At 42.0% G+C, this 24,910-nt stretch overlaps 1 protein-coding gene across 2 annotated transcripts; it reads left to right on the forward strand.

The window, feature by feature from the left end:
* Window positions 1–43: 43 nt before the first annotated feature.
* hs2st1 (heparan sulfate 2-O-sulfotransferase 1) lies at window positions 44–22,564 on the forward strand. 2 transcript variants are annotated; one of them, XM_022754916.1, is made up of 8 exons: window positions 44–570; window positions 690–860; window positions 17,306–17,559; window positions 17,748–17,833; window positions 18,158–18,296; window positions 18,537–18,634; window positions 20,075–20,232; window positions 21,656–22,564. In XM_022754916.1, the coding sequence occupies exons 2-8, from the start codon at window positions 737–739 to the stop codon at window positions 21,877–21,879; spliced, it is 1,083 nt and encodes a 360-aa protein (XP_022610637.1). In that variant the 5' UTR covers window positions 44–570; window positions 690–736; the 3' UTR covers window positions 21,880–22,564. The 2 variants fall into 2 exon arrangements, with proteins under 2 accessions (XP_022610637.1, XP_022610638.1); XM_022754917.1 differs by having other exon boundaries at window positions 44–860.
* Window positions 22,565–24,910: the final 2,346 nt, after the last annotated feature.

Below are 24,910 nucleotides of genomic sequence, written 5' to 3' on the forward strand. Positions count from 1 at the left end.
CCTGACCGTTAAGAGACATAACTGACACATTCTGTTTTAAATCAACGTCGACGTCTGCTGAACTAAAATCCTACGTGAGTGTTATATACATATATTTACAAATATATGACAGATTAAGACTAGTTTCATTTAATTTTATGTTACTTGAGTTTTGGCATATGCCAAGGTCGACTTGTATTTTCTTCCTCGCTTCTACTGTTGTCGTGGTTCGAGAAAGAAGTGCGACATCTGCTGTCGGAGTTCAGGTCTGTTTGTTAATCGGGTCCAATCCGGGTTGAACAGACAGTGATGGTCGACGAATAGAAAGCCTCCGCTGCGTGGTGGACTGCTCAGACATCCAATGGCCTGACTGGTAGTAATAGTCTGTCCGTGGTGCGGTGGTGAACACACTGGATGGGACAGGACAGCGCTACATGGGGGACGCAGGCAACAGTGGCTGGTACCACCGCTCCTACACCTCGGGGGGACAAATCCGCTCTGTTGGGAAATCTCTAGGGCTTTGCGACGCTCCGCTGTTGGAAATTGACTTGATGAAATCACCAAGCCGAGTATGAACACTTCGCATTTGAGGTAACCAGAGGATTTGAATTAGAGTACTTGAGATATCCACACACAGAGAGGGAGAGAGGGCCATGTACAGACACTCAGCCGCTTTGTAATCACCGTCGTCGCTGTGTGTGTGTTTTCAGTGTCTCCTCTGAGCATGGACTGACCAAATCCCTCTCTGGATGATTTGATGGGGCTGCTCAGAGTCATGATGCCGCCCAAGTTGCAGCTTCTGGCGCTGCTAGCGTTTGCAGTGGCCATGTTCTTCCTGGAGAACCAGATCCAGAAGCTGGAGGAGTCCCGGGGAAAGCTAGGTAAGTTTAAACGGATCAAGCCCGATCCCATCCCGTCTCAGCACTCCAAGAACACCGCAGGCTGTGTGTGAGGTCTCTCTCTTTGGTCACTATAGATCGGTGCATTCCCATTGTTGTGCATTTGGGTCAGCAAGAGGCTGAGTGCTGAGAGAGCAGCACTTCATCCACCACACATGCTTCATCATATGGTTCAGACAATGGCACACGGTCATGAAATGTTTCAGGATGTGGAAACTGTCCTACTGAACTTTGAATGACTGTGAGACTAAAATGTTGCAACTATTCCGAACATTTGTAGTAATTTAATGCCTACCGTCTACCTCTCATCCTAATCTGTGCAATGCAGTGTGAGATTTAGGATGCTGCTGTTTTCAGCCGGTTACCCTGTGACAGGGAGTGGGTGAGTGTTGTATACTTTAGGGACAATTATTTTCTGGATTAAGCAACTGATTGTTTGGTTTCTACGACGACAGAAAATAATGTAAAATGCCCATTAGAGTTTCCTAAATCCCGATGTGACATTTCCAGATGTCTGTCAGACCCACAGTCTAACCCCCCCCCCCCAGAAATTACATTCACAGTGATATTGTAATCATGAAAAAAACAGCAAATCCTCCCATTTTAGAAACTGGGACTGCTTAAAATTACATAAGCAATTAATTGATCATTAAAATAGTTGTGGGTTCATTTTCTGTCAGTCCATTGATGACTCGCCTAATTGTTTCAGCTCTGGTGCACTTGCATGCAAATGGGATGAGAAATCAACAGTTCATTTATAAGACATGAAATGGAGCTGGGTCAGGGTGGTGGTTCTTGAGTCGGACTGTAAGGTGGGATGGTCAGTGAGGAATATATTTCAATGCTCACTGAACATCAGAAAACATCTCTTTGGTCAAAGTAATTTTTTGGAATATATTCTGCATGCATGGGGACACCACACTGCTGCAAATCCTCTCCTGCCCCCTTACCAAACTCTTTCCTCTGATTGAAATGTGGCCGACACTGTGTTCAAATCTCATTGCTAGCTCCCATCAGGGGCTCAGCCCCAATAAAGATCTGGGACATTGCAGGATTATCTCTCTGGTGCCTCCGCTGTGGGGATTTTTAAGGAACAGCAGAGCAATGCAGACACCCTGGAGGTGCAGCCAGTGCACCTTAGGGGCTCACACCACTTCTTGTATCATTTTATGAGAGTGGGTGCTTGGCACTGTAGAGAGGGCAGCTGATAAACCCTTTTCACTGCAGACATTTTGACATGTTATAGCAGGAAAAGCACATGTGCCATTAATAACATTAAAAATGGCTACAGTGATTTCTATTTATGTGAAGCAGATCCAGGGTCTTTGGTATTGTGTACGCTGGCTCACTCTAACTGCGCACATGGACACTTAACGGAACAGAGAAATCATCATTGTTATTAGTAACACTTGTGCTTTTTCTGCTATGACAAGTGAAAACGTCTGCTACGGCATTTTTTAAAGTCACTGCACAACCACACAGGTGTTATTCTGGCTGATTAGGGTGAAGCTGGGTGGAGCTATGCTGGGAAAATCTGAGGTCACCAAACTCATTTTAAGAATCATAAGGGTGTAAGTTGTCCCATCTTAAGAGGTGCAACAACACAAACAGGAGAGTCAGGGAACTATCACTCAAACACAGCCTGTACAGACACATGCAGAGGTCTAATTACCAAATTAAGTGAAAACACCTGTGTGGGGCCTTTGAAGTTAATCCTGGAGTCGCTGCTAACCACTGCTGTCATTACTGATTAATATGTTTAGTCTTTTTCAGTCAGTTGTTTTGTTTATAAAATGTCAGATAGCGACGATAACAAAAATATTTAGAGTCATCACCTTGGACCCCAGGAAGTAGCAATGACCATTTTCACTATTTTCAGATGTTTTGTAGACTAAACAATTAATCAAGAAAATAATAGGTAGGTTAATTGATAATGAAAATAATCTTTAATTACAGCCATAATTAAATTTACAGTGATATAAAATGGTGGTAAGTGACAGTCAGTGATCAAAATTGTTGCAGACCAATTGTTAATCGACTAATCAATGAATCAACGATCAATCGATCTTTGAATCCCTTTGTGGTTAAATTTTGTCAATCAACTTATCAATTAATCTGCTAACAACGTGTCGGCACTGGTTTACGGCCTTAGATAGATGTCAGGCTTCTGTTACTGGGACTAGACCTAAGACAATTGATTGATTAGTTAACTGACAAAAAATTAATGAGAATCAATTTTGATGGTCAAGTAACTGATTTAGAAATTTTTGAAGCAAAAACGACAAAAAATCATCACCTCTCAAATGTGAATACTTGCTGCTTGTCTTTGTTGTGGACCAAACAAGGAATTTAAATGTAAGCCTTACTGTTGGAAATTGTAATGGACATTTTTCATTATTTTCTGACATTGTGTAGATCAACAGCAAATTACTTGGTTAGAAGTTTAAAAGCACCAATCCTGTGGTTTACAGATAGGCGATTAATAGACAGACTTTTTCACATGAGTCAAAGATGAGGCTGTGTTGGGGAGTTTCCAGGCCAGATTGTGAATAAAATGGTTGACAGTCATCTTAAGTGAATAAAGTATCCCAACGTAGATTTCATATGTTGGAATAATCAGGGGTCCTGGGGGGTATATATGGCTATATTGGCCTTTCATATGGTTTACTGCTGCTCTAAAAGTGCTATACTTTACACCCTGTGAAAATCAAAACTCCTTTCACACACACACACACATACAAAATACACACACACCCTCCCGATGCTGAAATAGAACCTGAGAGGCCTTTCCCCTGACTGTCCACCACCACGAGAATCTGTTGACTTGGCAAAAAGCGCTCTGATGGATGACTGGACTGAGCAGACGTCTGTATACTGGAGCTCTGAATTATGTGCTGCATAGCCAAATAGTTGTGACTGAGGCTTTCACAGGCACGATGCTGACAGACAGCCACAGGGCTGGTCACATTACCAGGTATGCCTGCTGCAGGTCCATCTGTGCAACCATAAAAAGCAGCGTAACAATCACAACAAGGACAGGTGGTGTCCAAACTCAAATCAAGACACCGAGAATAACACTTACGTGATAACCATGAGAAACACTTTTGGAAGAAGCAGTTCTATACGTCACCTTTCTATATCATGTTCTCACATGTTCACAATTAACTTCACGTAAACTGGAATGGCCAGCACCCTCTCCTCACAGAGTGGGATCCTATTGCCCGACATGTAGGTTGAATCATTTCCCCCATTAGACACCTCCCACAGGGAAGACAAGCTGTGATTTGCTTCCAAGCTAATCGCTGTCCCAAGGTTTCACTGAGAAGTCTCCTGCATTACAATCGTGCCGTGATGCAGCTGTGTGTCCTGCTGTGGACCTAATCCATTATTCTGACAGTATTTCTCTCTGGCTGCTCACCGGCTCTGCTGCCGGCTGGGTCAACAGTAATGCAGACTGTGGAGGGATGGATGGATAGATGAAAATAAATTTTCTTTAATAAAGAGCCCGGACGGAGATTCAAGGCCACTTTCCCTGGCAGGGTTGTCATTAACTCTCTCTCAATTCTGGTAATTTCAGACACTCACCTTGCAGAACTTCATGCTACTTCGCTCTGAGGTCTAAGACTGACATTCCAGGGTAATGTGTCATTGACGTCAAACACGAGACGGATGCCTGAATTTGATTCAGCAGTGATTAGATCTTCTCAAGCAGCTGAGAAAATTTGATCAGTTGGTTAAAAGTGAAGCCAACACAGATGAAGTTTCCCAACTCATTTGTGTTGAAACAGCACTTAAAGGCCATAACCAGAAGGATTGGACAGTTGAAAAGAATTATCATGTCAAACTAAAAGCCTCACTTGAGCCCGGTTGAATTTGTGAATAGCTTCATGCAAAGGAATCATCTAAAATATCTTCACAAATTTTCTTTGGTATGTGCAAATTAATTTGACATTGATTGTTTTTGATGTACAAAGCTGACACTTGTGTCTTGAGACTTTAGGATGACACCTGGTATCGCTTAAGAATAAGCTTAGTAAAGATGATAATAACACCAGTGTAGGGAAAGTATTTTAATGAAAGCATACTAGGATACCATTTCTTTCAATTGTGGTTCTGAAACAACCTTTTTTTTCTGATTCCTGTCTTTTCTGGCTGAAAGCGCGTTCATTACACAGTTGAGTGCATCATTATTTGTGTAACACCTGTGCTTGCTACCTGCTTTTATAGATTCAAGCCAAGCTGAACTTATTTCCTCAGGGACAATATTCATAAACACAAAGAAAACCTTAGTTTTCATTCTAGGAATTGCAGCTTTTTGAACCTTTTTGATGCTTTAAAATCAGCACAAAACAAATCTTGTAGTAATAGGTGGCAGGTTAATTCTAGAGGGGAGTTATGGTATATTGAAAGCTGCGTAAATAGAAACATTGCTTATAAAACTGTCACCTCATGGCCCTTGTAACAGGAGCAAATGACCTCTTCACCTTTCTGCCCTTCAGGCTATGTGAGGACTGTGTGTCACCCAGCAGCATAGATATTCAGAGACTTCTTTTCCCCTCAGCATCATTTCCTTTTATCTGCTGGCCATTATTCAGACTGATTAAAGGAATTCAATTTCCATCTGTTGCGCAGTGATATTTAGTTCCAGACACAAGCGGCTCTGTGATGAGCTCTGAAAGAGAAGAGTGATGCTGTTGAATGTAGAAGAAGGAAGAGATGCATGCGCTCATTGTCAAAGTTTTTGCAGAGCTGACGCAAGATTTTTAAGCATTCATTTATCACTGCAGCCCATTGCTCCCAGGCCTGTGTTTGAATATGATTTTGATTGTCATGCTGGGCACTCACAGCCTCGAGCCCACCCTCACGCTGCTGCTGAGGGACCTGGGGATCTGGTCAGGAATTTGCTCTTGAAAGGACATCGGTCAGGCATCGCTAGTCTGTCCTCAGACTTGCATGGACCACTGTATTCCTTCGAGCCTCTACGCTGCTGCTCAGACTCCTGCCATACGTCAGTCATCCTGTCGCTGATAAAGACCTTGAGCTGCAGTTGTGTTTGAATTTTTACTTTATTGATAATCCAAGTGTCTACCTGGTTTCCTTTTACTCCTACACATTTGTCAAGTGTGGTTCAACTGGTGTCTGTGACTCACTCAGAGGGCTGCAACACCAAATGGTGGCTTCCTTTTTAAGCTAATTGGTGACACATTGGAAGCACTAGACACTGACTGAGCCCCATTTCTCTCCACAACTCTAGCAGTGCAAACCTCAATCTCAAAAATGTGTAACCTCCAGCATCTTCTCTCCTTGTTGTTTTCTTATCCTCTCTGTTGACACGGCACTCAGATTCCCTCTGAACTCTCGCTGACACCCCACATCTCCCTTTTTAGCTTCCCTAAGGCGTATAAAGGGTGCATGAGTCATTTACTTTCACTCTGCACGTTGGCATCTGCTACCGTGAGCATCCAGTAGCGCCTATCGCCTGGACCAGCCTGCTAAGTCACTCTCTGAAACATGCCATTTGAGCGGCTAATGGAGGGGAGCCCACTGCGGAGATGGGCGTAGGTGTCAGGGATAGATTTGTTGTGGGAGATGGGGAGGCAGAGTGCTAATGGTCATACTGGGCTTTCGGTGTATTGTTAGAAGCAGTCTTTGATTTGGACCGAGGATTTATGGCCCCTGGCGCGCACTCTGTCTGACAGGGAATGTGTTCCTGCAAAGTGGCGCGCAAGGCGGCAACTGGAGCCGACTCTGCATTTGCTGCTGTAGCAGGATGACAGACAGGCTAATCAGGGTCTTATGGACGGTTTCACACCCTGGATGTAATTGGAGGCCGTTCTAGAAGAACACCCTGCTCCAATACCACCCGTCACTCCCCTCAGCTGGACTCTCCCCAATATTCCCTCCCTGCCTCTTCACACAGACACGCTTTCTCCTCCTCACTGTCTCCCCTCTGTCTTCATCTCCTCCCCCGTCACTGTTGGGCAGAGGTGTCAGCTCACTCAACTCGAAGAATTGGGCTTCAAATATCATGTGGCACCAAAACCCTGCAGGCCAGATTATATTGACTGGACTCGTGGGGACAAGTGGAGCTCTGACTGACGGCTGATGAGATATTATTTAGTCGAAGTGAGCAAACGGTCCTGCAGGGATGCTTAGAGTGATCATTGGTCCTGAGCGCTGTGCTGATGTGACTTTTCATACATGTAGTTTCACAAATGATCTGTTTTTCATTCTCCACGGTCCATTTTCACACAAACTTAAGGATCACATTTAGACTCTTTGGGGATCACACGTTGCCATACTTAGTTAAAGCCTGAGGGTTTTTCACACATGGTGGAGTGTATGGTTGTAAACACGTGACAGCAGGTGTCTCCCCATGATGGTAACTCTTCTTACTCGTCTTCTTTGCAGAATTATTAGGGCCTCTTTTTCTCCCTGGCACCATGCAGCTCCTCCCCTGACAGGGGAAACGGCGAGCGGCTGATAAACCTCTGTCACGATAATAACTTTTGATGACGGCACTCTCATCCAGCTCCTTCTGGATCAATAGTTGTAAACAGCTTCTTTATTTGTGTGAACAGTCTCTTTTGTGATATTCAAATATTCTTGTATTTTACTAACCCCACTGGATGAGTGCCTGAAAGGAGAATATCCGCTGCAGGCTTCGGAAATAAGGTGCTAACAAAGGAGGAAGAAATGTGGAGGGAGGAGGGAGGGTGTTAGAGGGAAAATAAGAAATGAAAGAGATGATTTAATTTTCATTGCGACACAGAAATATTTAAAGCCCTGGCTGGTGAAAATCATAAGCCCCTACAAAAAAAGGAATGAAGAAAGCATGCCTGCAGCATTTTTACAACCAATTTCATCAGAGCATGGAGGGATAAAGGAGGAAGGAAGATGGTGGAGCAGCGCTGCCCTTGTTCTCCCTCAGCCCCTGGTTCAACTTTGCTCCTATTACTTGTAGAGTTGGCTTAAAGCTGCCTTTATCTTGTTTTCCTGTAACATGTCTAACACCAGGTGCCCTCAGGGACAGAGCCTAATATGGGGCTAGCAAGTGTGCTGTTTCCACTCCTCTTCCAGTCAGATCTCTCCACCTCTTTTATCCTTGTCTGTGCTTCCTTTTCTCCCTTCCTGTCCTTTCTCTCATCTCTGTGTCTTTTTTTGGTTTCTCTCTCTTTGCAAGCCTCTTCCCCTCTCCTCAGTGCTCTGAATAGTGTGAGCACCATTGCCAAATTGCCTGAAATTCAACTTGAAATTCATTAGACAGAATACAAATAAGTACACGGCAAACAGCTGTGGTGTGTGTGTGTGTGTGGGTGTGTGTGTGTGTGTGGGTGTGTGTGTGTGTGTGGGTGTGTGTGTGTGTGTGGGTGTGTGTGTGTGTGTGGGTGTGTGTGTGTGTGTGGGTGTGTGTGTGTGTGTGTGTGTGTGTGTATACACCTCATTAATGAAGTATCTGGGTTGCTGAATATTCAGCTCCCACACTCAGACTGTCCCCTGCTGAGTGTGGATCACTAGATTTGTGTGTCTGCATCTCTTTTTCTCTTTCTGTGGTGTTCATGTTTTTCTCAAACACTCTACATCGACTGCTGCTCAGTCAGTAATGCTACACACCAGATCAAGCTGTTTTGTTTTGTTTTTTAAAAATAGACTAGTGTTTGTATCTTCCATGTCCTGCCTCTGACCACCGTAATTCCATACCCTGGAATAGTATTGATGCTGATTGTGACCTTTAAAATTGCGTCACCAGATATGATCAATCCACATAAATACTGTTTCATTGTCACTCTTGTTATAACTTTTTAAATTCAGTTTTATAAGCCATCCAGAGCCGTGTAAGTCAAATATGCACAAGCATCAAAATAATGTTACCGTTTTAATGTCTCCACTTATTAGGGTTGCTAATCATTAATTTCATAACTGATTAGTCTGCCAATTCCCTTTTGCTTCAATCCATCAATCTTGTACCCCACTAAAAATCAGAATATAGTGAAGATTCCCATGTAACATCTATCGCTTGTTTCGTCTGATCAAGTGCGCTGAATGTACAAATCTATGATGACTGAAAGCGATATATATTAGATGTATTTGTGTTTCACCAATTATGAAACTGCTCTTGGACTGAGGTCTGAATAGATAGTTTATTTTGGGAGCAGGAGGCATTTTCACCTTTATTGGACAGAGGCAGATGATAAGCCAGGGGAGTGAGAGGGGCATGACATACAACACAGATATACATCAGAATCAAACTGTAACATTGCAGTTATCTTGCATGCACTCCAACATTCAGCTAAATATTCTTATTTTTAATGCACTAAGCCCGAAAATTATATTATTATATTTAGTCAATGGTGAACTGAGACTGACTGACATTTGAAAGAGTTTGTTACTCCACACCCCCATTTTTTTTTTTTTTTCCTTTTCAAACATTAGTCTGCAAACCCGACGGATTCAAGTGATATCACTTGAAGATATTTATCAGATTTCACACAGCTCCCTTTGGAGCCACAAATGGCTATATACAGCTTTTTTGTCACATATGCAGTAGTCTTTCCCATGACCTGTACTGATGTGAAAAACAGTGGAGTTGAAACATATCTTTATCAAACCTCACATCTGGATTATGGTGGCTGGACAGTAAGAGAGATTTTAGTGAGTATATCAAACTGAAACTGATATGTTTTCACAGCCTCGTGTGACCTTACATACAGAGGCATGATCCAAATAAATTCCACATAGTGAAGTTTAAAGATTTTAAATTGGAAAAAGAAAAAAAGAGCACGGTCGGTACTCCATATCGACCAAAACCCTGAGGTTAGGTTGTGTATTGGAGAGAGTAAAAGTGGCTCCTGTTCATCCTAACGCAGTGATCATCTCATGGTGAACACAGTACAACATCCTCATTGGATAGATGGCCTGCAGATGCTAAATATAATGAGATGAAAGAAGAGAAGCAGAAAACTAGGAGATGAAAGACAGGCAGATAAGCCCGCAGAGATGATAAGAGGTGATAACAAGTTGAGCTGGTCTTGTTGCAGAGATGGTCTGTTCTTGCACTTCATTCTTGCTCGTTTCTGTGTGGGACAGATCCTCTGCGGTGTTCACCTGTCCCTCCCACTCATTATTAAACCTATGAATAGCTGTCGTCCGCTCTGTCTAATAGAGTGTGGAGTTTTCCCTGGACTCCCATATATGCATTATTAATTATCTGTTACAGGGCCGAGAGACGGAGAGGGAAAGAGAACATCAGATATCTGGGTTGTAGCTTGCAACCAGATCTGTACTGTTATACAAACACTGTTTGTTTTTATATTAGGATATGAGGGCTCTGGGTTGTATTTCAGTGTGAATGTACATGCATTCAGCTACTCTTCAATTTCAATTAATTTCAAGTTCCTTCCACTCCACACTCACAGATTTGACTGTCGTGGTTGTGAGGCTGTGGCTGAAGCATTTAGCAGTGACAGAGATTTTCCTGCTGTGGTTTTTCTTTTCCTCTCACAAATGCATTTGATAGCTCTTCTCTTGACAAGAGTTACACAGATATGTTCTCCTTCCTTCCCTTTGAAGCGCAAATGCCTCTGAAAATATTGGCTAATTCCCACTGCTTAGTCATTGACAATCTGTGCCAACATGAGATCTGCCCCCCCCCACCCCCCACCCCCCCCACCCCACCCCACCCCACAACCCGTTTGACCCGCCTTTACTTAACAAGGCAGGGGAATGATGGGATCTGCCATCTGTGTAAATTGCTCCATAATCTCATCTGACTGGCTGTTTCTGATGAAGCAGACAGAACGTGGCCCCCTTTACTCTTTCTGTTTTCCCAGACATTATTGGCTCACCTGTCAGACAGCACTACCAGCTTCGATCGCACAAAAGATGTATTAGGGGAAAAAGTGGCAGGTTGAACCATGATGATTATCATCTCCATCCATACCGGATTGTTATCATTAGTGTAGAAACAAGGCTTGCATTTAGACTAGGAATTATGAATGGGCCACATGTGGCTGAGGCTCTTTTAGTGTAGCCTTGAATTTAGTCGAACAGCTTGTACTTTATCTGTAGTTCATGAACTCCAAAGAGCAAAAAATGCACCAGCCTCCAGCCTCCAGCCTCTCCTCCAAAAAAAGTCATTTCTGAAGTTTCTAGTGTTAACATCTTCCTTCTCAATGACATTCAATGGGGTAATTATGGTGTTAAGACCCATACCCCAAACCACTTTAAACTGTCCACACTGTGTTGCCTTTGTCAGCCCTGACAGACAAGTTTTGTCTCTTCTTCATATCTGAGGAATGCTTTGTCGGCACTCTCTGACAAAAGCATGCTTGTTTTTAACATGTTATTTTGTCGCGGGGGGAAATATCATTTCCAGGATTATCCGGAGACGTGACCTTTACATGGATTGTTTGTGCTGAAATAAACCTGGTGAAGGGGCCCAACAGCAGCAGCAGTGTCTCTGTGGAGGATGGAGTGCCTTCCTCGTGCTCCCAGCGTTGCAGGAGGAAATGCGGCTCATGACCTTAACAACACGCCACCTCCCCAACCACCTGTATTTTCCTCACCCTTGTTCCTCCTCTCTGAACCTCATAGTAAAAGCAGAGCTACCATGAAAGTCATAACAATGAAAAACTCTAAGGCTTGTATTTATGGATCCTTGCAAAGCAGCACTGCCAAGTCCAGGACAGGAAATATTACATCACTGTGAAATGTCTTATTTATTAGGATCTGCAATATAACCAGACATTTTATTTTCACTGCTTCACCTCACTGGGTGCATCTGTTGATTTGAATTTCAATAGTGGAGTCTTTCTGCTGCTTATATTGCAAATCTGACTTTGATACATTGTTTGGCACCATTTCTGGCATTTCCTATCAGATTTTCTTCTTTGATGATAAATCTAGTGGACGAAAACAAATAGGAACTCCTCACATCTTCCCGCAAACAAGACGTATTTGTGCGTTTCTATGCTTTACTGTTTGTCAGTTAGAGGCATTTATTCAGTGACTCTCATGACTGATTACTAAGAGTTTTGGTAATTTGATTATTTGCAAATTTGGCAAAGCCCTAATAAACAACTATTTTTATTATTAGATTAATAGTTTAGTCTATCAAATTTCAGACAATAATCACAAAAATGCCCATTAAAATTTCTGAAAATCCAAGGTGGTCTTTCGTCCAGGCAACAATCCAAAACACAAACAAAATATTGTAAATCCTCACATTTGAGAAGCTGGAACTAGCAAATATTTGACATTTTTGATTAAAAAGCTTAAACAATTATTGAAATTTAAATATTAATATTCACCTTAATATTCTGCATTATATACAAATCTTGTGATCTCGCCTTAATGGGACCTTGTGTCAAAACGTAGCTTTAAAATCTTTATCATAGTTTTTATTGGGGAAATATTAGGAATCTGTTACACCAGATGAATACTGCGAACGATATTGACCTTATTAAGTGGATTGGGTATAAGCTATGACGTGATAAATCTACATTGAATGCAGTTTCTTTGACATTTTCATTATAAAATTCAGTGTTTTTGCTGCATACACAACAGATAGAGGACCAGAGGTTGGGAGTCAGTAAGACATTTTACAACATTTTACCCCGGGCCCCCTAACAGGTTAATTCTGCCCTGCCCCAGCTCTTGTGAATTGTAATCAGATTGTTTGGTCACATTCTCATCACTCTGTCTTACTCAGACCTGGCCGTTCCCCATCTCCTCTTCTCACCCTCGGCTCCCCCACCTCTCCTCTCTCCCCCAGCTGTACTGTGGAGGACAGACCAGTGAATGAAACCTTTCATTGAGCGTCAATGTCGCACTTGTGTGTCAAAGGCATTGGGGGAAAAAATGCCCCAGCTTTGGCAATTACTCCCCTTTCAAAAAGCCCACCTAAACAATTGCACTTTGGATCAAATGTGTTTCCGTCTTTCTCTGTAAATGTGAAATGCATAAAAAACTGCATGTTGCATGAAAGTATTGGTGTCTATTGAAAAGTTTAAGGGTAGTTTATGTGTTGCATTGTGCATTGATATGTATGTCTCTTCCTCCTGTCATACTGAGCTTGTTTGAAAACTCTGAAGGCGTTTTGAATGTGCTGAACACCTTCACAATCACTTATTGAAAGCGTTCTCGTTTATCCATCTCCTTCTTCAGTTCTCTGCAGCTGCCAGCAGCGCTGAAAGGCCGCACGACACATTCCTCTCACAGCATGTTTCATATTCCTTGTCATCACTTAAATAACAATGGTAATGCAGGTTCTGCTCTGGTTAGTCAGGCCTGAATCTCCTCTTCAGCCTGACTTCATTCCTGTTTCCTCTGGCAATCCACTCTCTGCTAAACAGATCCAAAGACAGAATTAGAATAATTAGAAATTCGGAAGTGTACAGTTTATCCAAATGTTCGTGAGTGCTGCAGTGGTGACATAACTGTCCCCCTGGAAACCTGGCACTGCAAAACAGCAGCGTGCGTCCAAGTCTATATAGAGGGAAGAGGGAGAAACAGCAGCAGCAGCAGACTAACTCGATTTTTATACAGCAGCAACCTAGATCTCCTCCCTGTCATCCTTCATTGATTTTGCAATCCAGCGGCATCCAAGCAGAACCATACAAGCCGTACACCTCAGTCTGCCGCTGATAGCCAATCTCTATTACCCACCTAGCCCAAGGCTTTGGTTTGAGGGGCTAACCCTCTAAGGGGAAGCAGAGAAAGGGAGAGAGCTCCTACTGGCGGATCGGCGCGATGATGGATTTATGAGCTGCCTGGAGAAAGGATCATCTTCTCTACCCCACTTTTATTATCCCATCAGATCTGACGTGATAGCAATAATACATGACGGCCTGTCACATTTTGCAGATCTAGCAGTGAATGTGAATGATGATTTCAAATGCTTGCATCTAATCAGCCGCAAAATTGCTTCAGTAAATATGTTCAACCACCAGCGCTCTGTCTTCCTCCTGTCTCTCACTTTGAATGAAACTCAGAGTAATAGGCTTGTAGTTGTCACAATGTTTAAGACCCGTGTTGGCTTCACGGTTCATAATTAGCTTTTAATGCACAGAGAGGGCTTGAGGGGAGGAAACTGACGGAAATGTGGAATGAAAAGAGGCCTGCTGTGTGGCCATAGTAATTCAGGCTTTTGTTCTCTAATTAAATGACCTCATAAGGGAGCGCTAAGCTTAAGTTTGTGTGTGTGTGTGTGTGTGTGTGTGGCGGGCTCTGATATGGAGGTTTGTGCCAAGTGTGTTCAGTCTCGCAATGAATAGGGCGTCTCCTACAAAGCCTAAGAAGCCCTCTCCGTGCCCGCTTTGCCTCCTTGTTGGTTGTTGGAAATTTGGCACAAAACACCATGTCTTTAACAAGTGGTTTCTGGGCCCCTTCGCATAGTTCAGGACATTGTAGTTAGGGACACGGTAGCTCCTGGTCTTTTCTCCCTCTCCCACCTCTTTGGAAAAAAAACTGAAAGACTGGCAGCCTTCCTTGCAAGTTGATGTGCACAAAAGATTACATTATTGTGTTCATGTACAGCAAAGCAAAAAGAAAGCTTACATGATCTTGTTTGGCCCTGAAGGTGTCAGCAGTTCAAAAAATTAACAGAAACACTGCTTAAGTCTTTAGCAACAGAGTTTAAAGTGTCAAGTCACTCAATGAAAAAATATTTTATCACTTACCACTGTGGCATTGAGCCATGCAGCTGACTTTAGTTTTATATGTCCATGTTATTAATGAGATATTCTTCTGCCTCCATCCCAACTCAATGGAGGCAAATGGAGTTTTGTTCAAGACAATAAAACCACATTTGAGATACTGAACAGCAACAATTCTTTCCAGAAACAGTGCCATCCTTACTCTGGATAATCCACAGACCTCGTTGTCAACTGTTCACATTGGAAAGTGGTTTCAATGAAAACTGTTGACAGTGAGGTCTGCGGATCATCCAGAGTAGCAGGGACAGTGGAAGAGCTGCTGTTGAATATTTTAATGGTTATATCACAGCGTTGTGTGCAATGAAAACAAATTCAATTCACCTGCCTTGTATTGAGGTGGTGACAGGAATCTCAAAACTGTGTACTGTGTTTGTTTATTGTTTGGTATTTGCCCTTTAATATTATATGTAATTTTACTTATTCATGATTGAAAAAGGCAACAATCAAAGTTTAACTTGCATTAATGGAGGTGTAATGGATTTAGAGGTACCGTAACAAGCTGTACACAACACTCACAACATGGCACAGATTAAAACACAAATTCAGATATCTTACATATAAAAAAAAAATAAAAAAAACACAGCTGTTTTAACTTTGGCAGAAAATTTTGCTGTTGTTCTTAAGACTCTATCACTTATAGCAAGAAACTGATTGAGTGTCTGTGTTACAGACGCCTGGAACTACATATCAGACTAAAGGCACCTGATGTTTATGACTTGCATTGTCACGGGTTGCACCCCAACTCTATTTTTCGAATGTCACGGTCGTCCTCTGTCTCCTTTCACTGTATGCGCCAACATAAAAATAATCCTAAAAGGACATTTGAGCCCAGGCGATAAAGTTCCAACATAGCAACTGTTATTGCTGTTGTTGTTGGCTAATGCATACTTTGGATGGACGCGTGAATGAATGTCTCCATTACAGTTGTTCTGCATGCTGACAGCCTTCACCCATTATAGCCACCTGGCACGTCTCCCCCGCCATCAGCCTGAAGCACCAGTTGCGAGCGTGTGGAAGCGGCAGGGCTCCGTCCGTAACCAGATCCAGCTTTGATGAGTGGAACATTAACAGCTGCTCAGGAGGGTGTAAGAGAGGGGGCAGTGAGAGAATTCCTCTGTGTGCGTGTGCGTGGGTGTGCGCGTGTGCATGTGTGTGTGTGTGTCCGTGTGCGTCTGTACTAATGAAAGAGAGGGTGGCAGAATCATAGGTGACATCTTAATTGGCCTTTGGTGCCAGATGCCAGCCTCTAAAGCCGACCGGGCCAGTTCAGGCTGTAACAGTGTCTCAGTAGCCAGGCTGGGCTTTCGGCAGGGTTTTAGGAGCCCGCTGGCTCCGCTTAGAGCTCCCACGGGTATTAGGTGCTCTAGTGTTGTGCTGCCTCCCCTCCTCTCACACACACACAGCCTTTTTCTCTTTCCATCCTTCCTGTGGAGCGCTCTGGGGCATTGTCAACACCAGTCAATCTGAGGCGAATTCAGACGCAGAAAAGCCAGAGGGCGACAAAGGCCAGGGCTTCTTTGTGTTGAATGTATTCACACTGAGGCACCGAGGTCTGGCTTTTCTGCAGCTTCATGCAGTGTTTAGATTGAGATACCCCCCGCCAACCTCCGCCTTCCTGATTTATCCATGTTCACTTAGCTATCAAATGACTGTTGCTTTACTGTCTAACTACCAACCTCTAACCCTCAGCCTGTCACCTCTTGCTCTTCACCTTTTCACCCTCAACATGTGGTTCTTTTCGCAGAAGAACAGAACACCTGGTTAGATTGGAAATCATCCCACACTATGCCTGTCTGACACACAAAATGGTCATGTAACAGTACAGTTGTTTGATCTAAAACAGGAGCACACAGACACTTCACTCTGCTGTTAAATAAGGAGAGGGAAAGTAAAGGTTTTGGGGGGGGGCTGATATTAAAGTTGAATCTGATTAGTGAACAAGAGATGTGGTACCGCAGCGTGAAATAGGCTGCTCACAAAATGATTAACTAATATTCCTGTTTGACATTATTCTTGATCCTTGGTGTGAAGCAGGAAAAGAGTTTTAGCTTCATGCTCTCCAAAAGAGATGAAATTGAAATCCATTTTTAATGAAGTTACAATTGAGTCTCTCACACAGCGGTGTTGCCCCTGACAAGGACAGGATGATATTTTAAGGTGTAAGTGGATCAGGTTTAAATGTAAGTCTTAATTTGTAGCATCAGCTCAGGGTTATTTAACATTATTATTAGACATGTTAGACATTGACCACTGTACATGAGCAAAGATCTTGGGATATGAGAGTTGGTTGTGATCTTGCTTTGACAACCATTGTGACACTCAATTGTTAGTCATATTTTTCTTTCTTTCTTTCTTTTTCTTTCTTTTTTTCTGTCTACACTATACTGCATTATATCATACTTAACTTTTTTATAGAGACATTTTCTGTTCACTTCTTCTGCTGCTGGGAGGTTAGAGGTCAGGTTCAGCTTTAGAGCAGCTCTCCTTGAGGGTGAAGCTCATATGATCAGTAACTCACTTAAGGACATTTCTGCTCACTATTCTGTATTGCGGACCCATTCTCTATTTAAAAAATGCACACACACACACACACACACACACACACACACACACACACACACACACACACACACACACACACACACACACACAAACAAACCTTTGCTGTATCTCCTGAACTCACCTGTATCTGATTTCCTATCGCCTCTCCAGAACGAGCCATCGCCAGACACGAGGTACGAGAGATCGAGCAGCGGCACACGCAGGACGGCCTGCGGGAACGGGACTCGTCAGCTTCATCACTGTCCGACAGCGAGGACGATGTGGTCATCATCTATAACCGCGTGCCCAAGACTGCCAGCACCTCCTTCACCAACATCGCCTACGACCTGTGCGGGAAGAACCACTACCATGTGCTGCACATCAACACCACCAAGAACAACCCGGTCATGTCCATACAGGACCAGGTCAGAGCGACTGCTGACACTCACAGGCCTCTTTAACAAGTTTAACCTAAATTCCCCCTTTCATTTGTTATGTATATTATTCCATTATCTTGACTTTTTGACAAATGTGTCAAAAATGTACTAAAGACAGCATTTCAGCCATTTTAATTAAACAGTTAATTTAACAGTTATCATTTTGGTGTGTTCAGGTGCGGTTTGTAAAGAATGTGACTGAATGGAGGGAAATGAAACCTGCTTTCTACCATGGACATGTCTCCTTCCTGGACTTCACCAAGTAAAGAAATATTTATTAGCCATGTTTATAATAGCAACAAACCACTTCCGTCTGCTGTGGCTTTGTGCAGTTGACTCCACCTTGTGGTCATTTAATGCTCTTCACGTACATAGTGTAATGTAATGATCAGGATGTAGCATAAGGAAATATTTCTGATGCTGAAAGTCAATAGCGTATTATTATTATTATTATTATTATTATTATTATTATTATTATTATTATTATTATTATTATTATCATCATTGTCATTATTATTATTATATGAATGAATGAGTGTCTCGTCTTGTCCTGTTGAGTCTAACCCAACATTTGTCATTCTCTCAGGTTTGGGGTGAAGAGGAAGCCCATATACATAAATGTGATCCGGGACCCCATTGAAAGGCTGGTGTCCTATTATTACTTTTTACGTTTTGGGGACGACTACCGGCCCGGCCTGAGACGCAGGAAACAAGGAGACAAGAAGGTTACAATCCTCAAATAATCTTATTCTTTTGTTTAAATCTGTCAATTCAGGTCTATCTTAATCCAGTAAGAGAGGATCTCAATAGCCAGTATGAACAAGATTGTAGCAAGCAAAACCTGTTTCAGTGCTCATCATAGGAGCCTGACTGTTGTTTTTAGACAGTCTTGAATCCTTGACCCTTTACTTATTTTACAAGTTAGTACTTTTTTCAAATGCTCATGTGCTGCATTTGTGTTTCAGACGTTTGATGAATGTGTATCCGCCGGCGGCTCAGACTGTGCCCCAGAAAAGCTTTGGCTCCAGATTCCCTTTTTCTGTGGTCACTACTCTGAATGTTGGTATGTACTGAGACACCTGACACTATGCCACATTCACACAGCATGCTGATCAACCATGTCTATTAAATTCTTGTACAGATATTTGAATTAAACAAGGACAGCTGATTTAGCTAATATTCGCTCATGTTTCCTCTTGTCTTTATATATTTGGTGCTATTCCAACCAAAACCAACAATGATTTGATCCTACTAACCAAAGCCAGATATAGCTCATGTCTCTATGCCATGTCTCTATGCCATTGTCTAAAAACTAACCATCTATGAGCCACACTGGCTGACATTTGAGTCTATCCTACATACATCATTCTGTTGCACTGGATACTCCCTAGCACACCAAATGTGCATCCACGGCTGAAAATAGTCCCCCACAAATACACTATTCACTTGTTTGAGTAAAAACAAACTATGAAAAACTAGAGTGCTCAGATGTTTTAGGAAATTATTTAGCCTTTGTTAAAAGTGAAATTGTATTTCCATTATATTTATTAAATGTTAACGTCTTGTGTATAAATGATTGGTCTAGGGGTTTAGTACCACAGAATGGGCAGGGAAGTTTGTAAATATTTACTGAGAGCTAGACTAGCACATTAATTCTGGTATTTTAATGGGATTTGTGGACAATAACATCTAGATTATCACCAGCCTCATCCTTTCCTCACCTCAGGCAGTTCAAACAGTTCAGGTGGAATGCAATATCAGTTTTGTTTCATAGTGTGCCACATTAAGCCTCATAGTCCTTTTCTATCACTTCTGCTACAGTCTTCTCAAGGTTTCTGATAGCTCTCTCAGCCTTGATCTGCTCTGTCTACATGATGATCTGTATCAATCTCTTGCTCTCTGCCTTCACTCATCCCTCTCACCCTCCTTAATCTCTCCTTGACTCTACCCTCTATCTTTTAACCATCTGCCTTCCTGAAGTAGAACACTGACTGAAGGACTGAGTGTTTGGATTTAGTTCACCTTGGAGCACTAGCACTATATCAAAGTAACGGAAAGCACCTTGGAAACATTGAATAAATACTGAAGACAAGAGGTGAAGTTACTGCCAGTCCTCTGATGCTTTGCCAAAAACTTACTTTATAGGCTTAAATCTCCTTCCTCCATTATTATTTAATTTCCTGATCATGGTAACACCTGCCACTACTTTTAATTTCCCCTACCTTCCTGCCTTTCTGCTTTGTCCTCTGCTCTGCTCCTCCTGCTGTCTCAACCCTCTCTGGACTCAGTTCATAACTCACATCTCACTTAATTATTCTTCCTGTCTCTGCCCCTTTCAGCTCTCCTCTGCCACACTTCTGTCGCTCTGCTCTTCTTTGTCATATTGCCATTCCATCCATTTCTGCTCTTTCCAAATGTTGTGAGCATTTCACATTCAGCAGAGAAAAATCACACAGAATACAAAGAAAGACAACCACATACAATGAACATGGTCTTTGTGCAGGAACGTGGGCAGCCAGTGGGCTCTGGAGCAGGCGAAATACAACCTGGTGAATGAATACATGCTGGTTGGAGTAACAGAAGAGCTGGAGGATTTTGTCATGATGCTGGAGGCTGCGCTGCCACGCTTCTTCAGAGGAGCCACTGAGCTGTACAAAACAGGTGCCATGTCTGCTAAATACTAACAAAACATTTGCTCTTGCCCTATATGTTCTGGTTCCCCTCACTAATATTGTACTGAAAAGCAGCCCATTGGCTCAGTCACATAGCAAAGCTGAAGTGTGTGTGTGTGTGTGTGTGTGTGTGTGTGTGTGTGTGTGTGTGTGTGTGTGTGTGTGTGTGTGTGTGTGCGCGCGTGTGTGTGCGCGCGCATGTGCGTGTGCATATAAGCATGACTGAATTGTCATCAATATGCAGTCGTGCCTCTCTGCTTTAGATACAGATTAGTTACAATGAGTGCAGCCAGAATAAGTAATGGATAGAAAAGAATGACCTGGATGACCAAGAACTTTAACAGACAGACAGAAAAGAAGAATTCAATCATAATAATATATGTAGACGGACTATGATTCAAGTATGATGTTCATAATTTTTAGTAGCAGATAAACCCAAGTACTTAAAATAATCAGGTATGTTTTTAATGAATTTGAAGACTGAGTCTCAGTTTCAGGGGTCAAGTAGTGTCTTGTTAACCCCAGACAAAACACATCACATTGACTTATAGCAATAGTTTGACATGTGTGTTCGCTGAGAATTGGAAAAAGATTGATACCACTCTAATATCTGTATGGTAGGTAGACAGCTAGTCAGGTGACATTTAGCTTAATTTAGCATAAAGGCTGGAAACAGGGCGAAACGGGTAGCCTGGCTCTGGTAACAAAATCCACAAACCAATACCTCTAAAGTTCACTGATGAACATGTTACATCTTGTTTGTTTATTTTGTTTTGCAAAGGAGTGGGATTTCTTCGCCAGGTGCAGTATCTTCTCAGCCGGTTGCCTGGCAACTGCACAGCAACAACAAAACTGAATAATTTCACCCAAGAACCTCAACCAAGAAATCGTCTGGCAAATAACCCTCTGTAAAACCGCAACTTGATGTTTTTACACTTTGGTTTTTATTCGGATTAAAGAAAAAACATGTAATGCATTAATTAGTGAGCTTTAGAGATGCTGGTAGGTGGATTTTGCTAGCTTTGATTAGAACAAGGTTAGCTGTGTCCCCCTGTGTCCTGTGTTTGTGGTGGATGTCATCAATCTTCACAACTAATTTTCAACAGGAAAGTGTAGATTTCAAAAGATACCAAACATAAGGGATGTGACATTTAATGCACTTTGAATTTATTCGCTGTTTTTGTAAAGAGAAATGACTTTGAGCCTAAAATTGAAAAAAAAAAAAAAACTAACTAACTATAACTGTTTTTCGAGAGTGCCAGTGACCTTTTCAAAAATGAGTTACAAAAATAAAGACTCAAGCAAAATGGAATTGTAATACTGTCCTCAGTAATGTTAAACCTATTTTATCATATATATGTAAATGCATGATGTATCCAGACACCTTTAATACCCTTCTCCCGTCATCACAGGGAAGAAATCCCACCTGAGGAAGACCAGCGAGAAGAAGCCGCCCACAAAGGAGTCGATTGCCAAGCTGCAGCAGTCGGCCATCTGGAAGATGGAGAACGAGTTCTATGAGTTTGCACTGGAGCAGTTCCAGTTCGTCAGGGCACATGCTGTCAGGGAAAAGGACGGAGAACTCTACCTGCTGGCGCAAAACTTCTTCTATGAGAAAATCTACCCCAAAAACTGAGCATTAAGAGACACATGTCAATAGAAGAGTTTGGAGTGTTATGGAGAAGGACGGACACTTTGTACAGGCTCAGATGTTCAGTCTGAGACTAAAAAAAGAAGGAAAGTGAGGGTGAATGTAATAGACTACTGCTGACTGTGCGGCTGGTTTGTTCGTGTGATTGAGAACATAATGTGGAGCTGCAGAACAATCTGCCTCTGACGCAGCAATCAGACTGGTGACAGCTCTGGTATTCTGTGCCAGCCAACTGGATGAAGAGCTTGTGTTTCCTCAGCAGGTTGCAGTCCCAGCAGCTCCGGGCCCTCCGCTCCCTTTCACTTCCATGTCAAAGGTCGTCTGTGCAGAAGGCCTCTGCTGGGATGTGGTCGGATACGTCCTCTCCATCAGCTGATCAGACCTCTAACTCCTGATTGGCTTCACTATTCTCTGATCCAGACAAAACATTTTCATTGGCTCTGTACTGTTTGGTTGTGTTTTGTTGTATTTTAACTCTTTACTATGGTTGTCTTTTGTATGTAAAGTATGTACGGTGACATTTTTCATGGTGAAACAACATCCCCATGCCTCACCACCACTACTAACTTAAAGAGATTTTAATTGTAAGAAACTGACTACTGTGCTGTATTATTGGACTTGAATGAGAACTTTTGAGGCTTTTATGAAATAAAAATCCTGTGACCATGGACTACTTACTGGGGCAAGTGCGTATGTTTTATACTGTACTTGATGTCTTTTGTTGGATGACTCTTGTTAATGTGCAGCTTTGCCCAGAGCCTTTTACTGGGCAATGTAGGAAACTTTTCCACGTGATATTATTGGATTGTGTAAGAACACTATGGTGAAGATGCTGCTGCTGTAAATATTTACTATCTTTTCAGGCCATTTCATTTCAAAGCAGATTTTTTCAGTACAATATTAACCATTTTTTTTTCGATAACAATGGGCATTTTGTCAGTTTGTAAATTTCTTTCAGCTCTTTCATTACACTTTTTGCTTGCATTTTATTTTGTGATATGTTTTTGTTTCATTGTAGAACCACATAAACACAACTGTCCACTAATGTTTCTCTGCTGCTTAAAAGATTAGTCTGACATTTTGGGAAGTATGCGTCTTTGCTTGCTCAGAGTTAAATGAGAAATTCGATACTACCACCCATATTAGTCTGTTAAATACAAGATTACAGCCATGAAATGTTTAACTAACAGGCTGCAGCATTATATTTAACAAACTGATTCTCTCACTCTCACTCATCAGTCTTTTCATCTAACTCTCAACGAGAAACCGAATATCTGCATTCCCTAAAATGTCAAACTATTCCTTTAAATCTCTGCTGTTTTCTTTGCAGTTGTCCACATACAAGATGTTAGAGAGGTTGGTAATAACTTTGCTAAGTAGCTTTTCCTCTCTGGTTTTCTTGAAGTTGGTTTTATTTTATTTGTAACGGCCTTTCTTGGCCTATTGAAGTTCTTGTCTTGTGTTGATAAATTGCTAACCAAGAGTTCGAAAAGTCACCTCTGTCTTACCAAGACCCCACGATCACACCAGTTTCTGTGTGTATTTACATACACAGATGAAAAATTGTCATCTGAGGACATACTGTAGTTGACCGCTCAGTTTTTGTGTGCCTTCTCTACATCCAGTTCTACTTGTGTTGCAGCTTTGTCAGATGGAACATAAAAACAACATGGCTGTCATGGCTGTTTTCATCTTTTGATTGCCAAACAAATATACAGAACATTTAAAAAAAAAAAAATGCATGTGTGTTTCTTAATTCGATGCAAATGTTTGCCCGTCATCATCACCAGGTACAACGGAGCAGGGAGAGTTTAAGACAGATAAAGCTGCTACTGTGAAAATTACAGATGGATTATTTCAGGACTTGTATCCTGCAGAGGGAGATAAAGAGCTGCCAGGTCTGCTCCTACCACTGACTGTGTGTGTGTGTGTGTGTGTGTTTATCCATTTCCACATCCCTTCCTCTCCTTATCCTCCTATAGTATCTTTTCAGTATTTGATACAGTGATTGCAGTTAGATAAGTATGTTGATGCCATACATTTACAACTTAAAAGCACATGATGTATAAACGGTATATTCTCTTGTTGTAGTCAGTATCTTGCAGCTGAAGAAAATAAATGGAGAGTACTACAGTAGGAGTGTGGCAGTAAAGTGAGAGGAGTCACCAGAGGCCAGAGGAGAAAGTTTATATGAGCAAGTGCTGCCACTCAGTGTTACTCATCCTTGCTCTCAGAAAATCCCTGGACAGTCATCAGCTATTGGACTCATCCTCATTAATCTCAAATCGTTCTCCAGTTACAGCTTCTTGGTTTTTGGCCCCCTGATCCAGATAAAGTTATACAGTTTCAACAAGTACTCAATTACAGTATAAAAAACAGTAAGCCTGTGGATCCTTTCAGTACTGTGTGGTGGTTGTCAAGACTTACATTCAGATAAATCCCACATTTTTTAAGTTGCTTTTTTTCTTCACTTGGATGTTTGACCTTGACAGTGCAGCATGATGAATCTGCTCAGTGTGACACTTTCATATTCACCTGCTGAAGGGGGGGGGGGGTCTATATGTTCACCTTAATTCTGAGATGGATGTATGAGAATGATGTGACATCACAGATGGGTTTAAGGCCAGAAGTGATTGAGTATAAGGTCATTTATCTTTCTTTCATGTCTTAAAACATGTTTGGAGGAGATCGTTAACACAGACATGTCCTTTATTAGACAGTAAAGTACAGGGGAGAGCTTACAAGAGATGGAGTAGGTGTTACCTAAAATATGTTACCTATTTAATAACAACAAAAAATGGCCCTATTATATTCTGATATTAGATACAGCCAGGGTCCCAGATTGTGAACTGTAGTGTATAGGTCTGTCTGTGCAACACTAGCACCTCACTGATCAATATTGGGTCAAACCTTAGCGTCAGATTACCATACATCGCAATCACAGCTATTTGTGTCTCTTTGTAAATACTATGAGAGCAGCATTTTGAATAGCATCTGCTGAAATACAGTATGTGAT

This window comes from Seriola dumerili, unplaced genomic scaffold (genome assembly GCF_002260705.1).
Source record: "Seriola dumerili isolate Sdu_G_001 unplaced genomic scaffold, Sdu_1.0 BDQW01000226.1, whole genome shotgun sequence".
NCBI lineage: Eukaryota > Metazoa > Chordata > Actinopteri > Carangiformes > Carangidae > Seriola > Seriola dumerili.